The 21,454-nt window shown below is 41.7% G+C and overlaps 2 protein-coding genes across 2 annotated transcripts in view; one reads left to right on the forward strand and one right to left on the reverse strand.

The window, feature by feature from the left end:
• Positions 1 to 14,744, forward strand: part of znf608 (zinc finger protein 608) — a 59,197-nt gene extending 44,453 nt beyond the window's left edge. Inside the window, exons 4-9 of the mRNA XM_074671322.1 lie at positions 1,733 to 4,181; positions 5,088 to 5,553; positions 8,101 to 8,270; positions 8,455 to 8,602; positions 8,757 to 8,813; positions 13,760 to 14,744. Coding sequence (XP_074527423.1) covers positions 1,733 to 4,181; positions 5,088 to 5,553; positions 8,101 to 8,270; positions 8,455 to 8,602; positions 8,757 to 8,813; positions 13,760 to 13,779 — 3,310 coding nt within the window. The 3' untranslated portion in view covers positions 13,780 to 14,744. The remainder of the gene's footprint in view (positions 1 to 1,732; positions 4,182 to 5,087; positions 5,554 to 8,100; positions 8,271 to 8,454; positions 8,603 to 8,756; positions 8,814 to 13,759) is intronic.
• Positions 1 to 19,887, reverse strand: part of gramd2b (GRAM domain containing 2B) — an 84,706-nt gene extending 64,819 nt beyond the window's left edge. The window contains exon 1 of the mRNA XM_074671325.1: positions 19,583 to 19,887. The gene's annotated coding sequence lies outside the window, so the exon portion shown is untranslated. The remainder of the gene's footprint in view (positions 1 to 19,582) is intronic.
• Between the last annotated feature and the right edge of the window lie 1,567 nt (positions 19,888 to 21,454).

The raw sequence follows: 21,454 nt of genomic DNA on the forward strand, positions 1-21,454 counted from the left end.
CTGTGATAAAAATGATGAGGGACATTTCTAGGGAGTGTAGTCTGACAGAGAAATGTTCAATAACTCTAAATTCAGAATAAAACTCAAAAATATTTAAGAATTCATTTGAGCTTAATCTTGATAACTGAAGAATTTAGTACATTCCAGTTTCATACTTTGCTATTGAATAGAATATGAAACAAAACGTACAATGTTTTTACCTTTTTGTACACCTGAAATGTTCCCCTGATTTTAGAATCACTCACAAACAAAACCCGACTGGACAGACATTAAACACAGAAAGTCCAGACAACCACATGGTTTCATTCTCAGCTTCAGGAGATGAATTTTTAGAAATCATCTGCACTAAATAGTGAAATAAAAAACTCATTTAATAGAGGGAACATCTGCCTTGAAAGCCAGAGAAAATGCTCAACATTTCCTCAGCACGTTCCTGCGGTTTCGCTGGCGTTCAGGGACACGCTGAGTGGAAAAGGCAATTACAAACATCTGAGGAAATGTGAGATATCATCGTCTCAGAATCACAGAGGGAGTCCAGTCTCCACGTGTTTTTAGTCCCTTCCATTAATAAGGAGATTAAAACCCAAAACAGTCTTTTCAAGGTCAGAATTTATTCCCCGAGTATTTAACACCAGCCGTGCCTGTGATGTAGTTTAGTAATTAATGCATTAAAAGGACAGCGCTGCTCCAAGGTGCAGGTTCCTGATTCAAAACAGAGACTGACTCTGCATATAAAAATGAGTCAGTACATTCTCTTCTCTTCACACAGAGGTTTTTTTTTTTCATAAATAACAATATGTGAGCGTGGGGAAGAATATCCAGTGCTCAGATCTGAGCCTTTCTTCTAAACAGCATCAAAAGACTTCAAAGTCCAGAGGACGGCGTGTGAATACAGAATGTCTCAGTATCAAGCTCAGAGATAACTGAGGACTCTGCAGGTTTTTATGTTTTCAAAAGATAAGCAGGCATCGTACGGAGAGAAAATCATTTTTTTTCCCCTGACGTGTGGTTTAAGTGGTCCACAAGAGCTTTAAATAATAATGTGTTATCTTTCTGAGGGATGGTACGGGAGTTCAAATCAGGTGACGCTTTGAACAAAATGTTCAGAAGCATTTCAACGGGAGAGCTTTGTTTCCAGCACAAGATTTTTTCTGGTTGTTTATCAAGGTTGAAAAACATTTTGTCAGCTCGATACAACAAAATCCTATACAAGGCTGTGAGAAATGAAAGAAAACCTGTTGTGTGCTGGTAAGGAAAGTCTTAGCCCAAACTAGGACAGTTTGTTCACCTTACTAAATTATCTTCTTAAACAAACTCAAATAAAATCCTATTTCTGTGAGGCACTGTGCTGATTGGCTGCCTCAGTGTTAGGGGCAGAAATGCAGAGGCGGAAAAACACCAATCTAATCAAGGCGAGTGCACCAGGAACCTTTACCATGACCAAGCCAAATATAGTATGATACAAACTTTAAATGGGATCACAAAGTGGCAAAATTATCCAATAACACATCTGACATCTGTTTAAAAACACCACAGTGGTACTGTTTTAGAGATATGGCCTGTTCACATCCATACACCTGTATCAGACTTGGGCTGAATCAAAAGCAAGATGATGTTCAATTAATACATATTGCATAAAAACCACAAGATGACACACAACTTGTTGAAATACAACACCTAAGCTATCAGAATAGAGTCTCCCCTTAAACCATGTTTTTTTCTGTCCATTCAGGTTTTGTGAATCTCCCTCCAGTGACCCTGAGTTACCCGGGGGGCGTGGCCGAGGGAAACGGATGCGAATGGCCATGGGTGAGCGGCCCTGCATCGAGCCAGTCTCTGCTACCAAAGTCAGAGGTTTATCACAGCACAGAAGCCGTGGGGGTGGCGTGGCTGGGACTGCTGCTACCATCCACAACAAGGGGCGGAGAGGAAGCCTGAACCTCATCAACAGCAACTGCCGAGCACCTCCTTCCTTCTTCACTGTGGACGAAGTGAAACCTGCCAACAGCACCTCTTCTCTTTCCTCAGGGAAGCGAAAGAACAAACCGCCGGCGGAGCTCGACCTCAGTTTGGTGTCTTCTGAGGACATTAAAAACGGGAACGGTAAGAGGATCCGAGCCAAATCCCGCAGTGCCCCGTCCACACCGCAGGGCAAATCTGACCCCTCATTCATGGACCCTGGGGGGGGCTGTGCCTCGTCAACGCCTCCCCCGCCCATCCTCATTGACTGCCCTCACCCTAACTGCACTAAACGCTACAAGCACATCAACGGCCTGCGTTACCACCAGACACACGCACACCTGGAGGTCGAGGAACAGAGGAAGCCTGAGCTAGAGCCCGCAAAGGACGTGGAGAGCGAGGAACGACTGTCCGACTGCGAGGACACGATAGGCAACTTACCGTATGACCTCCCTGAAACCAACAGCAGCAATGCAAACACCTCTTCCAAGAAACCCGCCCCTTTATACAAGGTGACCACAGTAGGGTCTCCGAAGAACAGGCGGCTGCTTCTCAGTACCGACCACAGCCCTACCGCTAACTCAAAGACCAGAAGAACCTCACTGCTGAAAGATGGTCTGATCGATGACCTTAGCAACCTGCCAATCATCTCCAATATGACCGTTGTTCTGGAAAACTGCATGGTCCCCGACAGGAACTCCACGGTGGAGATGCCAAAGCTTGAAGCTGAAGGTTTGATCGACAAAAAGGGAGCTGCTTGCGACAAGGGCAAGAAGGCCAACGGTAAGGTGGAGAAGTTGTCCAAGTCCCGAACCAACCGGCTGATTGCCCCAGCACCTGCCCCTCCAAAGCTGATAGCCATACCCAACACAGCATTTCCAGCTGGCACAGGGGATAGCGCTACCTCACAGCAGCCCTCTCCAATGGCAGCAGTAGGCTTGACCAGTAAGAATCTTCCTCTGAAACCCATCAAACCAAAGCTGAGCATCGTTGTTGAACCCAACCTTGTCAAGGCAACCCTGGTGACCTGCAGCAAAGAGACCAGGAAGAAGGAGAAGCGGCGGCTGAAGGACAAACACAACAAAGACGTGCCGATGCGGATGCCTAATGGTGATAATGGAATCAAACTGGAAGACGGTGGCAGTGGTTCAAAAATGAATGTCAAGGAAATCTCTGGAAGCCTCCTGAAGGAGCACCTCAGCAAGCAAGATGTGATCAACGGACTCACCGAGAGCCAGGAGAGCAGGATGGCCAGCATCCGAGCTGAGGCTGACAAGGTGTACACTTTTACGGACAATGCCCCCAGTCCCTCCATTGGGGGGTCATCGCGACTGGACTCTGGTGGAGGTTGTCTGGTCGCAGACGGCAACAGTAAGAATAACAGCCCTGCTTATTCCGACATTTCAGACGCTGGGGATGATGGAGGATCTGATGGGATCAGGTCTAAGTCTGGCTCCTCAGCCTCTTCAGAGGTGAGCTCCAACTGTAACCATAGTAGCTCTGGTAAGACCCCGCCCACAGCATCGGCCCCATCATCAAAAGACCCCCAGTCCCCTTACTACCACGGCTACGACCCCTACTACCTTCAGGGGTACATGCAGCCAGACAGACAGAACAGCAGCGGTGTGTCTTTCCACAAGAACTCTGCCCTGGACGGCAAAGGGAAAGACAGGAAGGAGGAAGGGAAAGAGGATGATAAAAGCTCCCCCCATGAGTTCCCAGACTCAAAAAAAGGCGAGGGACCACCTCAGTCTCAGCTCCAGCTGGCTATGAGTCAGACCCAGACTGCCTTGGCCCAGTCGCTGTACTACGGCCAGTACTCCAGAGGACTGTACATGGACCAGAAACTGTTAATGGGCTCAAAGTGCTGTGATCAGGCCCACAGTGGCAAACAGAGAGGGGACAGAGGACAGGGGGTGAGGGACGGTGAGGAGGATAAACACATGGTTGGGGGTTCAGCTGGTGGACCGATGCTAGCCAAAGGTCCAGACGGTGCTAAAGGTTGCTGCCCCAAACCTGTCCTGTCCTACGTGGAGATGAGTGAGAGGGGAGACAGGGGACAGAGTCTAAGCTTAAAAGCAGTGCACGGGGGCATGGTGGACCAGCACCAGGTCTCCATGAAAGACTGTGATGACATCAAGTCATCGTCCTCTTCCTCTTCTTCATCCCTCCACAACCCAAACAGTCAGACAGATCTGGACTCAAATGTTTCCTTTTCCAGTGTAAGTTTCTCCCTCTGCCTATAACCTGCCGCCGCCGCCGCTGATGATGATGATGATGATGATGATGCTGTTGTTGGTGTGCTTTAATGACTGCTGTTGAGTGTCACAGAGATTAATCACACATTGTGCACAGCCAAACCAGTAGGTGCTAACAACAAAGACCATGTGGCTTCTGTGGTGCAGTAGCTCTTTAGACCGTTTGGCTGAAATCAAAATCATGTGCTTTGATTTGATGGATGCAAATGTTTTAATGTTTAGAGTAACGGCAGAAATGTACCTTTAGCTCTAAGTGTGAAACATAAAGAAGAAAATATTTCTAAATATAAGTGTTGGTTTTAATATGAGCTGCTTCTCAGAGCTTGTACAGATTTTTAACCCTGTCATACAGACTAACTCTGGCTTTGCTGGGGGCCGTGTTGGCAGGGTTGTTTCTCCCCTTCAGTTTGGCTTTGACTCTGCGGTTGCTCATGTATGAGACATGTCTTCATTCGTGTCATTGAGAGGGATGCTACAATCCTCACATCCCACCTGTGAATGGCCGCCTGCTGTTGAAACGCCGTCATCCTTCATCAACATCACACCCAGAGCCAGTGATAGATGGTCTGTCCCTGGTTCTGTTCACTTCAGTGCACAGTGTTTCCTCTATAGTCGTTAAGCAGCGGTGGGCCACCGCAGCAAGAAATTCTCCAACTCTGCTCTAAAGAAAACTAACGAGTAAAGAATTAGCCTTCAAAAAACCACTCGAGACAAAACATTAGAGTAACGCAGCAGACACTAAGCTTAAACTCTGAAAAACCAGGACAAAGACTTGGACCGAAGTTGAACTGACTCCATCCCACCACTGTTAACACAGCATTATAGGGGAAACACTGCAACTAGCACCAACACTTTTCCCCATCGATCTAGCCCTCAGATGGCCCGGCCTGGGCTCACTGCCTGCCTCAGAGCAAATACTCAGAGCTACAGAGTCAACATGGGGAGGAGGCCGAGGAGGGTGAAGTAGACAGGGGGAAAGAGTGGGGAGTGACCCTGGAGCCTGCCGGGGCCAAGATGACCTCTGGTGGAGAGAGGAGTGGGGGCCTTGGTGGGGACGCTAAAAAGTCCAGAGTCCACGGATCCCAAGATCTTCCATCCATCATCGATGCGGAGGATTCAGACCGGCTGGAAGGGCTGGATGATCAGAGCCAGGAGCCCATCGGAGGGTTCTCCGAGGAGTCCCAGAGCGCCCGGGCAGCGGTGTCCCCTCCCATGACCCCCCAGCAGCCCTACATCCAGTACCAGCACTCCTCCTACCAGCCCTACCTGTCAATATGTGAGAGTGGAGGGGGCTCCTACAGAGGTGTGTCCCCGACCCTGATCCACAACTACCCAGGTAAGGTCCGGAGCAAGGATACTGGTTTACAACAGAAAGACTGTTTGTAGAAAGCCTGATGAGACCGTCAGTAGCCAGCTGCTAGTTAGCATAGCTCAGCTCAAGACTGGTAGCTGAGGGAAACAGGAAAACCCTACATCAAGGCTTCTACTCTACAAATAGCTTATCTCAAGACCAAGACAGGATCAGGAGTCAGATTTGAAGCTAACATATGCTAAAAATGTTGTTTTGACATGTAAAATTAGTGAGGTGAGCAGTCTAAACATTTGGGCACCCATGGGGTTGTCTAACTTATTTTTTGGTTCAGGTTTGACTGGCTGGTCCTTACTGTGTTTGGTCTAAATGTAAACAACAGGGATTGTGACGTCTATTTAGTAATTGGACCAAACAGCTTGCAGACCAACGAGATGTAAATGTTTTCTTGATTCATAAATTTTTTATTGACTTATATTTCTTGGTAGTGTTGTATTGACCACTACTGACTTTACAAGACAAAAATGTTGTGGCCACGCCCCTTTTTGGGAGTCAGGGTCCCAAATATCCCTCAGATACCAAAGCAAGCTCATATTCTTTAAATACAACTAAAAGAGGCATTTTAAAAAACATCCTTAAAGATAAAATCAAATGTTTTTGGCATGAGCAGTTTCAAATAAACAACATTTGAATCTCAGAGCAGTAGAGTTTGCTAACTAGCATGGCGGTCAGTTAATGCTTATCCAGGCATCTAAACACATTTCATTGAGCCAGGAGTGTTTGTTTTTAAGAAAAGTGAACGTTTTTACTTAATTCAGCTCCTCACAAAACAGCTTTTTCCTGTTTCACTTGCTGGGAGACAAGGGATCCCTTCTCCCCAAAGTGGGCGGGGCCTGTATCTAAGCTGACAGCCCCCCGTGGAGTCTGCTGGCAGTGCCATTAAAGTTTAAAGAATAAGAAGAACAAATTGTCTGCTGAAGCCAAGCGCAGCGACTGTTTGAAGTGTCATTTTAAGTGTCGAAGTTTTGACGCCCCAGTTTGGTGTTAAAGCCCCGTAGACGGCGTAATTGTGTCAGTTTGTTTGTAAGATCTGAAAGCAGTGGACTTCAAAAGTTTGAGGCAAAGCAGGGGAACTTTCAGCAGAGAAACAAGAGATGAAAGTGTTTGATTGTTGTTGAAAGCTGCTAAAAGTCCAAAGTACAGTCAGTTACAGAGAGAGATGAAAACGGTTGAATTGTCACAAACTCTGGAGCCGTACTGCGCTTTTTATCCTCTTTTAGCTTTTTGTGCTGCCCTCGATTCTTTGAAACACTCTGATAAACACACTGAACAGAACCTACTCAGAAACAAACAAACAGGCAGTAAGCAGGGAATATTTAATACATCTGAGGATTTGGTGCTAATGAAGAGAAACAATAAAAGGGAAGTTGGTCTGATATTCATCGAATGTAAGCATCTGTGATGTTGCTCACGGTCAAATAAATACACAGGTATGTAAATGTTATCTAAGAATAACACTGTAAAATATGAAACTTTGGCAACAGTTTATTTGTTAAAAAAAATAAATAAATTAGCTCCTCTTCTGGGTCATGTTCCAACTTCTGGATCTAGTACAGTTTTTCTTTTTGGGGTGACAATTTAAAGCCAAAAATAAGAAAATAAAGAAAATTAATATTTTTTTAAAAAAATTAATCAAAATAAAAGAGAAATAAAAAAGAAATTTTAAAATTAAAAAAAAGAGGTTGAAAATAAAATATTATGACCTAAAAAATAAATTAGAAAACAATAGAAAATACGAAAATAAAAAATAAATTTAAAAAAAAATATTTAAATTTTTTAATTAAATACAATACATAAACAAAAACTTGTCTTGTGTATGACCTAAAAATAAATTAAGAAAATAAATTAGAAAAATAAAATATAAATTTAAAAGTAAATATAAATGTTAAAAATAAAAAAACGAAAAACTTAAAAAATTAGTTGAAAAATTACAAAAAAAAATTAAAAAGATAAAAAATTTAAAATTAAATAAAATACATAAACAAAAACTTGTCTTGTGTATGACTGAAAAAATTAATGAATAATAATTAGAAAAATAAATAAGTAAATCAGTAAAATAAAAATAGATTTTAAAAATAGATAAATAAATACAAACCCTCTGGGGGGATTCAAAGTTTACCAATTTTTCCTTTAATTCAAAGGAAGTCATGTTTGTAAGATTGGATAAAGTTTTATTTCCAAAGTTTGCATTCAAAAGCAGAATTAGTCACTGAAAGCACACACATAAATGTCTGCAACTACCAACATTTTTTAAACACATTTTGCATCTACCTGGAATTATATTAACTTTACTTTAAAAGGGACTTGAACTCAAAGTAATGTCTTATCATCCTGTGTATGACCTAAATACAGTCACCTGAGCTCCAAATTAAAGGTAATCAGGATTCTTATTTTAATCCAAACTCCACTCTTTTTCTGATGACCAATTCAGGAACTGAACCTTTAAGTTCAGAAACTTTTGTGAAGTAGATGTTATATCAGTTAACCTGTGTGTGTGCGTTTCATGTCCCCCAGGTTTCCACTACCCTCTGTACGGTAAGACGGCGGGCAGGGAGGAGTCTGAGGTGACTCCGCCCAGCAGGGGGGGAGCGGTGAGCAGCAAGCAGAGCAGCGACCCGTCCTCGTCCTCGGCCATGGAGCTGCTGCAGCAGCAGAGCCATCAGTACCACGGGAAATCTCCTGCTGTGAGACGCCGCTCGCTTCACTCCCACACCCACACCCACACCCACACACAGATCAAACACAGAGCAGACAGCTAGGGGGTGGAGACACCTGGTGCTGTGTGTACAGGGCACAGATCAGGGGAATAACACTTTATGGTTGTGGTTTTAGGGAGTGTGGGTTCAGACGTGTGGTTCTGTCTTGCAGCCCGGAGAGAAAGGTTCCCCCGAGGGAGAGAGGGACACAGAGCGGGAGAGGAACCACGTGTCTTTTGCTCGACACCTCCACACACACCATCACACACACCTGGGTATGAGCTACAACCTGATGTCAGGACAGTACGACATTTACCAAGGTACTACCACAGAGCGCAGTCACGGGTCAAAACTAGGAGGAGAGATTGATTTAATTCCTCACAAAGACTTTTCATCCTCAGTTTTCATCGACACTGATGGATGTTTCTCTGATTTAAAGGTTGTAACAGCTGATATTTCTGCTCTGTGTTGAAGGTTTGAGCTCCAGGTCGCTGGTCTCCAGTCAGCAGGTGTCAGGACACTCCTCCACAGGTGAGTCTGATCCCAGCCTCTGATAATATCTACACTGCCCCCTTTAGTTGATCTTTGGAAATACTGCTGCTGTTTGTGTGAAGATATTCTGGGAGCAGCGCTGGTGCACTTTTTTTCCAACTCCTCAAAACAAACAAATAACTTTTGTCTTTAAGTAGGGATGCATGATATTTGATTTTTTGCCGATATTTAACAACTTATTTAGCTGATGCTGATATTTTTTCTGTTTATATAATTGCAGAGATTATCAACTCTCTTCTGTACCGGAAGTAGCGAATTGTTTTATGGTGCATACTCTTATCACATTTGTTATGTAAAATTCATTTCTTGTGCAAGTTAAGAAAAGTATATTCATTTTTGACAATGTCTTTCAACCATAAAAAAATTCAAAAAGAAAAATCAGACTTAAAAGCTGGATGATGCTGTTCCTGTAAAAATCATAACAATACCCACAACCACGGCTAATTAGGCCAATTTCATGATTGACAGTCAGTGAACGTAACCTCTGTTTGCAGGTTTAACTTTAAACAGAAGCCAAATATGCGACGACTCAATCTGAACTGTGCAACTAAAATCACAAAGACTTCAAAAAATATCTGCAGCTTCTGCCCATTATTTTGTTGAATTATAATATTGGTAGGATTTGGTGTGTTATTTGATATTTTAGTTTTAAGCTAATATTGGCCAATAACGTGCCGATAATGTCACAATAATATAAAGTTACAGTGAGTAGAGCTTAGCCTCATTTATCAGAGTAGACTTGCTAGAAATCTGATATAACATCCATAAGCATGTTTAAATAGAATAGAATAGAAAATATTCCTAAGCAGAGAATTCTCTCTGTGATGTCAGAGTTCTAGAACTCCTGTTGCTCTGCAAACAGACTGTTTTGCATGCATGCTCCTGATTGGTCGACACCACTCAGCTTACAGACAGGGCTCTGAGGGACGTTCTATAATCAGGGGAACATATCAAGTCCATGGGGTATTATTTTCAGTTTTACTAAATATTAATTTCAAGCAATGACGAATTTTACAGTGGGTTATCTGGCTGATATTTCACTTTCATTTAATACAGAAAGTTAACTTTATTGTCATTGTAACAAGTACAACAAAATTAAAGTCAAAGCAGCAATCAAGAAAACCAAAGTAAGAAAGTGTATAGAAAGTGTAAAAAGCTCCATAAGAAAATAGATGCTGACAGCTTGTCCATCATTGTCCAGTCAGCCAGCCTCCACCTCCACAGGGTCCAGGACTGAGCTTCTTCAGCAGTCTGTTCAGTCTCTGTCTCCTGGATCCTGTCTGCTCACAGCAGGTGAAGCTCTTCCAATGTGGCCTTGGTGTCTGCTGTTAGCTCTGTTAGCCATGTCTGTGAATAGCATGATGCTACTCTGCCCTCTGGTATCCCCTCTGTTGCTGGGTTAGCACAGCTAGCTCGTCCATCTTATTGGAGATAGATCTTACGTTCCCAATAACGATGGATGGAAGGACAGGTCCATGTCGTCACTTCTTAGCTCACACCTGAGAACCAGCACGTTGTCCTCACCTCCTTCTCCTCACCTTGTGGGGAACATCCGGCCTAGCACCAGTTAGCATTGACATGCTACAGGCTGCTAACAGCTGATTTCACATGTAAACAATGTAGCCATGGTTACATGTAGGATCTCCAGACAAACACAGGAGAAAAGTAGTAAAAATATCACTGAAGACAAAACCAGTTTGGTGTCCATGACCAAGGAATGACCGACTCCAAATGCAGAGATGACGAAAGACGAAAAACAGAGACTTATACTTATTCTGCATCATAGCAGCTTTTTGATCTTTGGAGGCCACCATAGCTTTTAAGTCTGGAATCTGACAGCTAGATGTCACTAAATATTCACATTTCTACAGACTGAACCTTTTAATTACAGATTGAAGCCAGAAGAGGTCGAGTTGAATCGGCCTCAGTCGTCTGGTCTCTCTGTTATTTCTCTCCAGTCTCTAAACGATGCGTCTGGTCTGAGCTGAACTCTCCTCGTCTCCCTGACTCAGACGATCTGATAAATTTACATTTTATGAATCAAATTGTTTAAATTTGTCTTCCATGAGATGCAAACGAGGATCAGAATGAAGCAGAGAGCGGTCTGCTGTGCGCTGCGTCTGCTGGGTCAATAAATAAATATCTAACCCTCCTCTCCTGAGACGACCCGCGCTCCGCCTCAGCGCCTCCTCCTCCTCCTCCTCATCGTTGTCTCATCCAGCAGATCATTATCTCATCCCTGGGCTTTTCCTGGATGCTTTTATTCCTCTGCCTCTGTTTGGATGAGTGAGACAGAGCTGAGGAAACCTGCCGGGCAGTTTAACAGCAGGATGATGATTATTACAGAGAGGAGGAGGGACGGCGGTTATCTTAAAGGTGATTGTTCTGAAGTCATGCGGATGAAGAGGAGATGCTGACGGAGACACAACAGACACAACAGGAGACTAATAAACACGTTTTTCATCTTAATGCCTTCACTAATCACCAAAGTTTGCACTTTTCTAACAGATATGATGTTTCTTAGAAGTATTAATCGTGTTAATGTGAGTCTGTGTGACGCGTTGCTCGCTTTGTTTTTACCTCAAGTTGTGTTTAACTAGCGGGGTGTAACTTCATCTCAGCGTTCAAAGTAATCAGATTATTACAGCAGAAATAAAGTTTTCACTCCCAGAACAGCCTTTTTCTTCATGGTATAACTGTTGCTGAAAAAAAACTCATGTTCTTCTTCTTTAAAAAACTGAAAAAGTCGCGAGAGAGGTTCATTGTTTTTTCCTCTTTGGGAACATTCACTAAGATGAGGTAAACTGACGGCATGATGAAGTTTTTAATATCTGCTTGTTAAATGGATGTGTATGTGCTTGCTGCTGTTTCTACATACAGCCTCTAGTGGACACTCATGGAACTGCAGTTTTTAGCACTTCTGCGTTTGTTTCTGGCTCTCAGAGACAAAAATAATCCATGATAAATAACCAGATTCAGACTTAGGGAGGGGAACCTTTCACATTTAAAAAGATATGGTACCAATGGTACCAATGCCCAGGACCTAGAAATGGGTATCAGTACTTAGAGGTACCAATTTTTGGTACTTTTGTGTGTTTGAGTGGCAAAAAAATTGAATTCCTTGAAGAAAAAAATTTCAGTTTCTTAACTTGACAGACTTATTTATTTACTTATGTCCGGCATGGAAAATCTCCTACTCTTCCACTCCCTCTGAGTTACAAGGATGCGTTAAGGTACCTAGACATGGTACCTTTAGATTTAATGTGAAAATAAAATCACTCAATCATACTTCTGACATTACAAAACATAACAAACAGTATTTTTTTAAACACTTTTTCCCAATTTTTACAGTTTTTTATTTAATATGTAACAGATAATGCTCATGAATTCAGCAAAATCTGGACTTTGCCATTTTTTTTAGACTATCAATACCAGGAATGCACCGATATGACAATTTTGGCAGATATCGATATCGAATACTGATATTGCTGTTATGGCCAATAAACTCATATCAACCAATATCAGTATTGATTAAAAAATAAATAAATAACAGGAAAAAAAATAATAATCTGAGATGATGTGTGGAGGTAGTTCAGAGAGAAAGCGCTGCACGATCATGAGAAAAGACGACCATGGAGAGGAGGATGGAGTGCCCGAAATGAACAAAACAAAAACAGGAAGAAAGACATTAAAGAAGAGAGTGTACTCCTCTTAGCAATGGCGTTTTCTCTCCGAGGTCAAGGGAAGCCATGATCCCTCTCTGTTTTCAGACTGTAGCTGTGTTTTAATGAAAATACTCCTTTTAACAGTTTCGATAATTCTTCTGTGATTCGTCACTGTCGTCTCTTCCTTATTTCTCTCCTCTACTTATTGAGCATTTTGTGATGTGTAAAACAGCGCCCTCATAAATGTTCTGTGGCGAATGCGTGGTGAAAATAGGATGTTGCCACTGTTGTCCACAAGGGGGCCAAGCTGAGTTGGCGTCCCTTGGTGAAAAAAGCAAGAATGATTAACCAATCAGATGAGGCTGTGATCATGACACTGCTCACCTGTGATTGACCAAGACTGTGTCAAGCCTCAAACCAATCAAACCACAGTATCGTCATCATCAAGCCACTGAATGAAATCAGGGAGGTTAGCACGTTAGCAGTGTGCATGAAGCAGCAGGTTGTGTGTTGAGTGGGCGGTTAAGTAGGTCGTTAAAATATTTAAGCTAAGTCAAAAGGACGATGTACGAGTGTGAATGAGTGAGTGAGGAAGGGAGAGTGAAAGGTGTGTGTCGGTGTTCAAAGTAAGTAAAATGAGCGCTCTCTGGGCGCTCTAACAGGTCGTTCCGTTACATGACATAGCGATATACAAACTGCAACATAGTCTTTTATGTAAATTCCCTAAAAATCATACAGATATGAGGCTTTGTCTCACTTGGCTTCCTCAAAAAAAATCCCCACGCCACGCCACTGCTTCTTAGGTAGTTTTGGTGTTTACATAGTCAGAGAAAACAAGATTATTTGGACCTTGAAAGGTCGTTCAAGATGCTCTGGACATGGCTGGCAGCTAAGTGTGTAAATATCAGCTGATACCGATATTGATACCCATACACCGGGCATCCCTAATTAATACATAATTTCCAGCTTGTCACACTTCCAGGATCACTCCTTTTTTTGTTTGGTTGTGTTTTTGTGTCTTTTGAAGACTAATGATCAGAACAGGTGATCCTCAGGCTACAGGTGGACGAAGTTTGTTGGTGTTGAGGATTTAAAAATGTCTGAATAGAGGGAACACTTACACCAGCGTCAGGGTTTGGGTTTAAATCTGATAAAATGAGCTGAGCAGAGTTTGATAGTCCGGTAAAACATCGACTCAAAAAACAAGAACAAACTCTCATTTTCAGTGCGGGCTGTAACTGTGTCCTCTTGTCTCCACAGACAGCGACGGGAAGAAGTAGGACCATGTGACCACGTCTCACATGAGGAACGGCAGATTTATCAGACATCAATTCCATGGTGTTGAATAAGCTTCGCCTCGCTGAGAGGCAGAGAACTGAAACTGAAACTAAACCTCTTTCATTTCTTACTGAAGACGACCTGTTTTATAAACGTCCAGGAGGAGCAGGCGGGACGCAGGCGGGACGCAGACAGGGACTCTGTACAAACCACATCCTGGACTTCTGGAGCTCAGTTTTGCAGGATTTGACAGGAAGCGCTCAGCAGAGGCGTGGTGCGGCGGCGGTTTATGAATGCACATGTGTGGTGGTGTAACATGAGGATGTGACTGAATGTACCGGTGAGGACGTCCTTTACCCCAATAGTGTTGATGGTTTTTTAACTCCTGTTGGGAAGCAGCATTAGGAAGCTACAAAGTCTATTACTCTCCTTATTATTCTCCTGATTATTGAAGTGCTCCTCCTCCTCCTCCTCTCCTCCTCCTCCTCCATAGTGCTGACGCTACATTTGTATTACTAACCTGTACTTGAGCGTAACCATGTTGATTGTATTGTCTTTATGTGAGAGTAAACCTTCACATCGACCCGCCCGCTGCCGTGTAGGAGCCCAGTGCTGTAAATATTCTGTACAGATTCATGGCAGAGCACTAACACGCTTTCTACGTCCACCTCCATCAGCCGCGCAGGGAGCAGCGGGCAGCGCAGGAAAACCTCATTGCACATCGCGAACGATATTTGCATCGTTAGCTTGTCCCAGAAGCTACAGGCTTTGGAGAGACCAGCTAAGCTCTGAGGATCCAGATTAGCAAGCGATAAAAAGTGAAATACCACTAAAACCCAAGGCTTTACTATTCCTGTGTGTAGCAGTTTTTACAGTCCCACTAGAAACTTAAAAAGTGGCTAAAAAAGGCTGATTTTGAGCTGCACTCTAACACAGATTTCTGTTGGCAAAAACTCAAACTTTGGGCCTGCGCAAAAACATATAAACCATCCAATTTACAAAGAATGCCCAAAGGTTTAAGCCCAGTTTCCACCAAGTGGTGAAGTTCAGTTTGTCACAGTACGGCGCGCATTGTGTGGCGTTTCCTTTAACTAAAACTGGGACAAGGTACGGTACCATTCACACTTGAAATGATACGGTACAGATGCCCAGTACCTGGCACATCAGTGTCATCAACGGTACCAAATTTTGGTACTTTTGTGTGGGTTTTTGTGGTAATAAATACTGATCTATTGTTTTGATGCTAAAATCTTAAGTTTTTGAAATTTTAAAACATTTATTTTTCAGTTTATAAACTTGCAATGCTGTGTTCATGTCCAGCATGGAAAATTGCCAACTACCCGATACTACAGACGGGAAAAGCCACGTTTCCACCGAGCAGTCCGGGTAGGTTCAGTACGGTTCGTCACGGTTTGGTACAGTTAAGCCTGATCTCGTTTGTGTTTCCACAGCAAACTGTGCCCTCTGGTGGTGGGCGGCGTGTAAGCTGGATGCTGAAAGCTGCAGCTGTTAAACAATAGTGTGACGCTGTAGCAGCGCGACACAGTTTACCCCGCTTATAAATCCAACAAAGAAGAAAAACGTGACACAGTAAACAAAGAACACAGGTGAAGACATGCAGCATTTCGTCCTCTCTGTGATTAGCATGTAGCTCTTTGATACAAAGAACAATCAAGCTTTGTTTCAGAGAAGTCTGTGAGCCCCCAGGAGAAATACTTCGACATATCGACGGTCTGCAGTGTTGTAGCTCCACCTTCTTAGAGCAGATCGGTTCAGTTTGGCACCCATAAGGAAGGGTCCCAAAAAGTGGGACGGCTCGTCTCAGTTATTTGGGGATCTGTCCCGGGATAAGTCAGTGGAAACGCCACAAAATGCACGCCGTACCGAGACTAACTAAACAAATCTGCTTGGTTGAAATGCAGCTAAAGTACCTTGTTCGGTTCCCATCCCTAACTGGGGCAGGCCCCAAAGTTATCGCCCCGTACCGTCCCACTTTTTGGTACCCTTCTGTTGCCAGAAGGTGGAGCTAGAAACACAGCAGTCTGTTGATTGGTGGAAGGAATAGTCACTTCCTGTGTGACAGTCTTCTCTGAAACAAAGCTTGATTGTTCTTTGTAACAAAGAAACACACGACACTCACAACAAAGACCAATTGCTGGATGTCTTCATCGTTGATCTTTGTTTACTGAGTCACATTTTTCTTCTTTGTTGGATTTATTAGCGGGGTACACTGTGTCGTGCTGCTATGCCGTCATGCTATAATGTAGCTGGGCTTGGCTTACATGCCCCTTACCAAAAGCAAACGTGCTCTGGCTTCGCTGATCCACCAGGGCCAAACTGTACTGATCCGTACTGCACCACTTGGTGGAAACAGCTCTGTGAAGTGAAGCAGTGTTCTTGTGTTTAATGAAATAAGATATTTTGCTTTTTTTTAGGGAATCCAGACCCTTAATGTGCTAACTAAACTTACTGCAGAAATCAAACAATGTCTAAACAGTCTTTCTTTGTTTAAAGCAATGAAATTAGATAATTTGGGACCTGGACCTTGACACAGCGCAGAAAGATGCACAAATTCTGCCACTTGGTGCTGCGGACATTTCTTGGTGAACCCAACCGTTAGGCATCCGGTGGGTTCTGCTTCTACGTTTCCTCAGACCCCATCCCTCCCTATTTCTGCCCTCCTTATGGACTGGTTTTCTCTACACGATAAAAACCTGCTGAATCACTACTCAATGATGTGACTCCCAAACCCTTAAATCCAGTCCTGAGCCGACTGACTTTGGACCACAATCCTTTGCACTGCCCCTGCTCTCATGCCACCTATAAGCTAACTAGCTCACCGCAGAGCTTCTGATAGACACAAGGCTCCATTTTTACAGTCGTGACGCCAAACTGCTGATTCATCCCAAACTAAGCAGAGTCAGAGTGTATCACAGAGTCTGAGTAAACCAGAGTCCAACTTGATTCAGACATCCCAAAAAAAAAGCCACAAAAAGTCCAAAAATTCTGAGATTCATTGATTAGTTGAAGCACAAACAGAAAGTATAAGATAAACTCTGGTCTGGCCCCCCTGTGGTGGTCTGGCCCCCCCTTGTGGTGGTCTATCAGCAGCTCTGCCTCACCCACAGACCACCTCACCATAGTTAAGTGATCGTTCTCTTACTTGAATATAGTGCTATGAACTCTGTTTACAAACGCTGTCATCTTCTGGGAGACACAGTGTTGTCTTTAAAGGCTGCTCGGTTTGTTCACTTCATCCACACACACACACACACACATACGCATACACACAGCCACACACACACAAACACACCCGGTGTATCCAGTTAATAACACTGAAACCGTAGAAACATGAAAACCTGCTGTTGCTTTTTTATACTGTATATGCCTTAATTCATATGTTTGGCAATCATGATTAAAGGATGTTTATATATACGTACGCTTTACTGTTCCTATTTGTTTTCAGACAGATGACGTCCGTTTTTACAGTCTAAAGCAGGGCCGTTTAATTAAACATGAAGCCAATAATTTTAGTCTGGACTTGCTAAATCTGCAGTTTGCCAAAAATCCCCGGATGTCCGACTGATCCAGGGAAATTTCTCAGTATGCAACGGACCAGTCTACCTGGCATACTGTTTCCCACAATGCATGGCTCTAATGCGGTTTTTCAGAGTGGGTGGCAGGTTTTGGTGAATTACTGCCATCTACTGGAATGAGTCGGCATTAATCCAATCTAATCCACTTTATTTACATAGCACATTTTAAAAAACATTTAAGTTCACCAAAGTGCTGCACAGTCACATAAAAAAGGGGTTAAGACCATAAAAGATATAAAAGGACATGGATCACACAACTCTCATGCCAAGATAAAAACAAAAGAATAAAAAGTGAGTTTAAAGGCATTACAACTACAATACAACAACGCTAATGTTAGACGGTCCGTGAGATAAAAGTAAAGTGATGAGAAAGAAACACCGGTAAATCTCAACACTTCTTGTCGTAAAAGAGGTGTTTACTTTGAAAAATTCATTGACGCCCATATAAAAGACTAATTACCTTTTTTTTTAACCATGGAATAAATGGAAGTTATTTTCCATCAGCTCTAAAAATAAAAAGTCAATACTTTCCAAAATGCTTAAAATAAACAATATAACTTTTGGTGTAAGATTAAAAATCAAATATGATATTTATGCTGTGATATGATTAACTAATATGCCGTGATCCACCCATAGATTGTTTCGTACATTTTCAATAAAGGTAAAAAAAAAAAAAAAATCAGCTGTTGCTCCGCCTCTGAAACTTTAAACCAGAGTAGTATACGACAAAACAGACCCAACACAACAGTCAGACTACAGACTACACGCGAAAGCAGTAGGCAGCAAGCCTACTACATACTACATTCACATGTTGTATAATAGTTTGGTAAACAGCCACAGTTAAACTCTGAATTCTAGCGGACCCCTCACGAGATCCCTCAGGAAAGTTTGGAATAGAAAATAATAAAATATATGTTTTTTTATTAATCCCCCATGGGGCTTGTTTTTGTCACAGCAGTTCACAGACAACTGCTTTTATTCTATTCAATAAAAAATAGAATAATAACAATAAGAAGAAGAAGAAGAAGAATATGGAATTAGAAAATTATAGAAATACAGAAAAACAGAAAAATGTTACTCTTTGCATCAGGGGTAGCCAACGAGTCAGAGACCAAGAGCCACTAAAAAACATGGTCTTACAAACGCACTTCCTGTCACACATAAACCAAATGACATAATATAAAAATCAGTACATTTCCGATTTTCAAAGCAAGATGTATTGTATTTGTATATGTGTTTAAAATTGTACTTGAAGCCATGCCAAAGACAAATTTTTGTTCTTACTGCAGAAGAGACAAAGTTCCATTGATCTGTCTATCAGTCACCTATCCGTCTATCTACAAGCACATGAGCAATGGAGAGGAGCACATATAGAGGAGAGAAACTGAAACTTAAGTATCAATCTCATCACCCAATACTGATTCCAACGTTGGCATCAATATATCAGGTTTATGAGTGGATCGAAGAGCCGCACACCAAAAGGCAAAGAGCCACACGCGGCTCGCGAGCCACAGGTTGGCCACCCCTGCTTTACATATTTACATAGGAACAAGATAAGTACAAAGCCTGTCTAAAACACAGCTTGTTTTTCAGTGTGGTGTCTTTGGACATTATAATCTTTTAGCACTGCAGCGCACTCTTGGTTTGGTTTATAGACTTGGTAGTGAAACTAACAAACACTTTCCAGTCCACGCAGGATTAAACTGAGGATTTTTCTTGCAGATTTTTTCATTTTAGGGTAGAAAGAGACAAGCTAGTTTCACCTGTGTGGGACAATGCATTGTGGGTAGTTGCCAGGTTACGCTGGGTGTTGCAGTCAATATTTGTAACAATGTTGGAAGTTCTGTAAAAACTTGTCAAAGTTAGTAAAATGTGTTTTCGTCATCGGATCTGAAGCCCAATCACTTGGTAGCTGCTTTTGGGCCGCATGTGGCCCACGAACCGCTAATTGAGCTGGACTACAGTGTCTGCATTGACTTCAGATTTGAGTGGGACCCTAATGCACAGCCATATTGGAGAAACAGGAATTTAAACATATGATATAAATATGATTTTAAGATGTCTTATCTGCACGCTAAAGCCTATTGTGAAAGACTCCAGCCAGCAAGAAACAGAGAAAGATTTTCAAAGAGAGCCTCCATCATGGCCCGTCTCGAGTGGATGACGTCACATGAGATCACTAAGAAATTAAAATCGGTTTAATCAGTACCTTTTTAGAGGATTTCAGCTCCACAGGGAGCGTCACCAGTCCGTCCACCTCTCCAGGAACAGGTGGGCAGCATGCAGCAGACCCATGAAGTCCAGTGAAGCCAAAGGAACCAGAGTAAATCCAGGAGCGTTATCCGGTAGGTGTCTCACGTTTCCAGGTCGAAAAAAGAGTGTGAATAAACGTTCAGGCGAAGCTACAACGTCGCGCTGAGCTAGCTTACTGCAGCACGCTGTACGTCACGTTTTCCTCTCTGCTCATGTGTTTAACGGCAGCCCAGTAAGTCCAAAAACACCTCGAAACTTGGAGCAGAAATCCCGTTACTCACATACTTGTAATTCAGCAAATTACCTTGCTGATAATCCGTGTTATAAGTCAACAAACAGGCTTTGAGCCGAAACTTCCAGAAGACTCGTTCAGGAAAAAAACTCCCGCTGTCGCTGCTCGCACGTCACGTGACCCAATCAAAACATCCCACTCCTCACCTGTGGCCGTTTGAACTTTAAACTTTCACATAATCACTCCAAAGGGATTTTACAGCTTTTAACACAATAAATAAATAAATAAAATGCATATGTATTTTTTTTTACATTCCTAAGAACTTTTACATTTTACAAATCATTTTATAGAAGAAAAATATTGTATTAACCACCTTTTTAACATCTTATCAAACAAATACTTTTTCCTATTTTATCAACTGGTTACATAACTAACAAAACAAGGAATCCCTGTAAACTTCAAACCTCTTAAATTTACACTAACAGTTTGTCATGACACTCCCAATAAGTTCTGAAAACCCATCTTTATTCTTTGTCTTTTAACCTCAGCAAGACTTAATTTCTTTTCTGATCTTATTCCTTTTTGTTTTCTTTTAATTATTTTTAGTATGTTTTCCTTTATGTTTCTGCTTTTTTTTCATCTGTTTTCATCTTTTTTTTTTATCTACTTGTACACAACTTTTTTTTTTTTTTTTTTTTTTTTAACTGCTGTTGTGTTTTAAAAAGCGCTTTATAAATAAAGCTGATATGGTATGTTATGGTGGAGGAAGTTCTCTCAGGTGGCTAAATTTCAGAAGATTGTTATTTATTTCATTTTATGTTGTTTTATTATTTAATCTAGTAATCTAAAAAGTATAATTTGATGTATCATTAATTGATAACAAACTTAATTTATTCCTGTGTTGGCAGAAAAACAAGAAAAATTAGTTATATACACTGAAATATGCTTAGACTTGAGGGAAAAGCAAGAGGACTCAAATTGGGAAGGAGTAAAAAAAAGGTAAGAAACAAGCAAGAAAGACAAACATAAAAAAAACAATATAGTCATTAATTTAAAAAAATAGGTTTATATGGTGCTTCTTTGAGTGACTTTTCATCCTTTTATTATTTTATTACCATCGATGTACTTGTTGAATTGTTTCTCTCTCATTTCATTGATTAAAATAAATAAATAAAAAACTTTAAAAAATGATATAGATAAAGAGAGAGAAAAAGTGTAAAATTCTTAGTTGAATTTTATAAGAAAAATTTTCTCACTGGCCTTTTATCACACCTGTTTATTCAAACAATATGTCATGAATTTAGAATTAATTTTAGCTATTAAGTTCTTTTGAGTTTTCATAAATGTTAAATGAAATTGGAAACATCTCCTGAGTATGACCTGCTGGTAATTTTGAGCTGCTCCATCTCATATTTACTCAAACTTACCACTTATTTTTTATTAAAGTGTCATTCAGGAGCTATGATAACAAAAATTCTGAAATACGGTGTTGAGAAGTTGAATACGTAGTTTGTAAGTCCTTTTCTTAAGGTAGACATGTAATGGTATAGATCTTTTTTTCTTTTTTTTTTAAACATATTTTCCATCTATTTTTCT

The sequence above is a fragment of the Halichoeres trimaculatus genome, unplaced genomic scaffold, assembly GCF_033239565.1.
Source record: "Halichoeres trimaculatus isolate MK-OKI-2021-1 unplaced genomic scaffold, fHalTri1.1 fHalTri1_scaffold_5, whole genome shotgun sequence".
In the NCBI taxonomy this organism is placed as follows: Eukaryota; Metazoa; Chordata; class Actinopteri; order Labriformes; family Labridae; genus Halichoeres; species Halichoeres trimaculatus.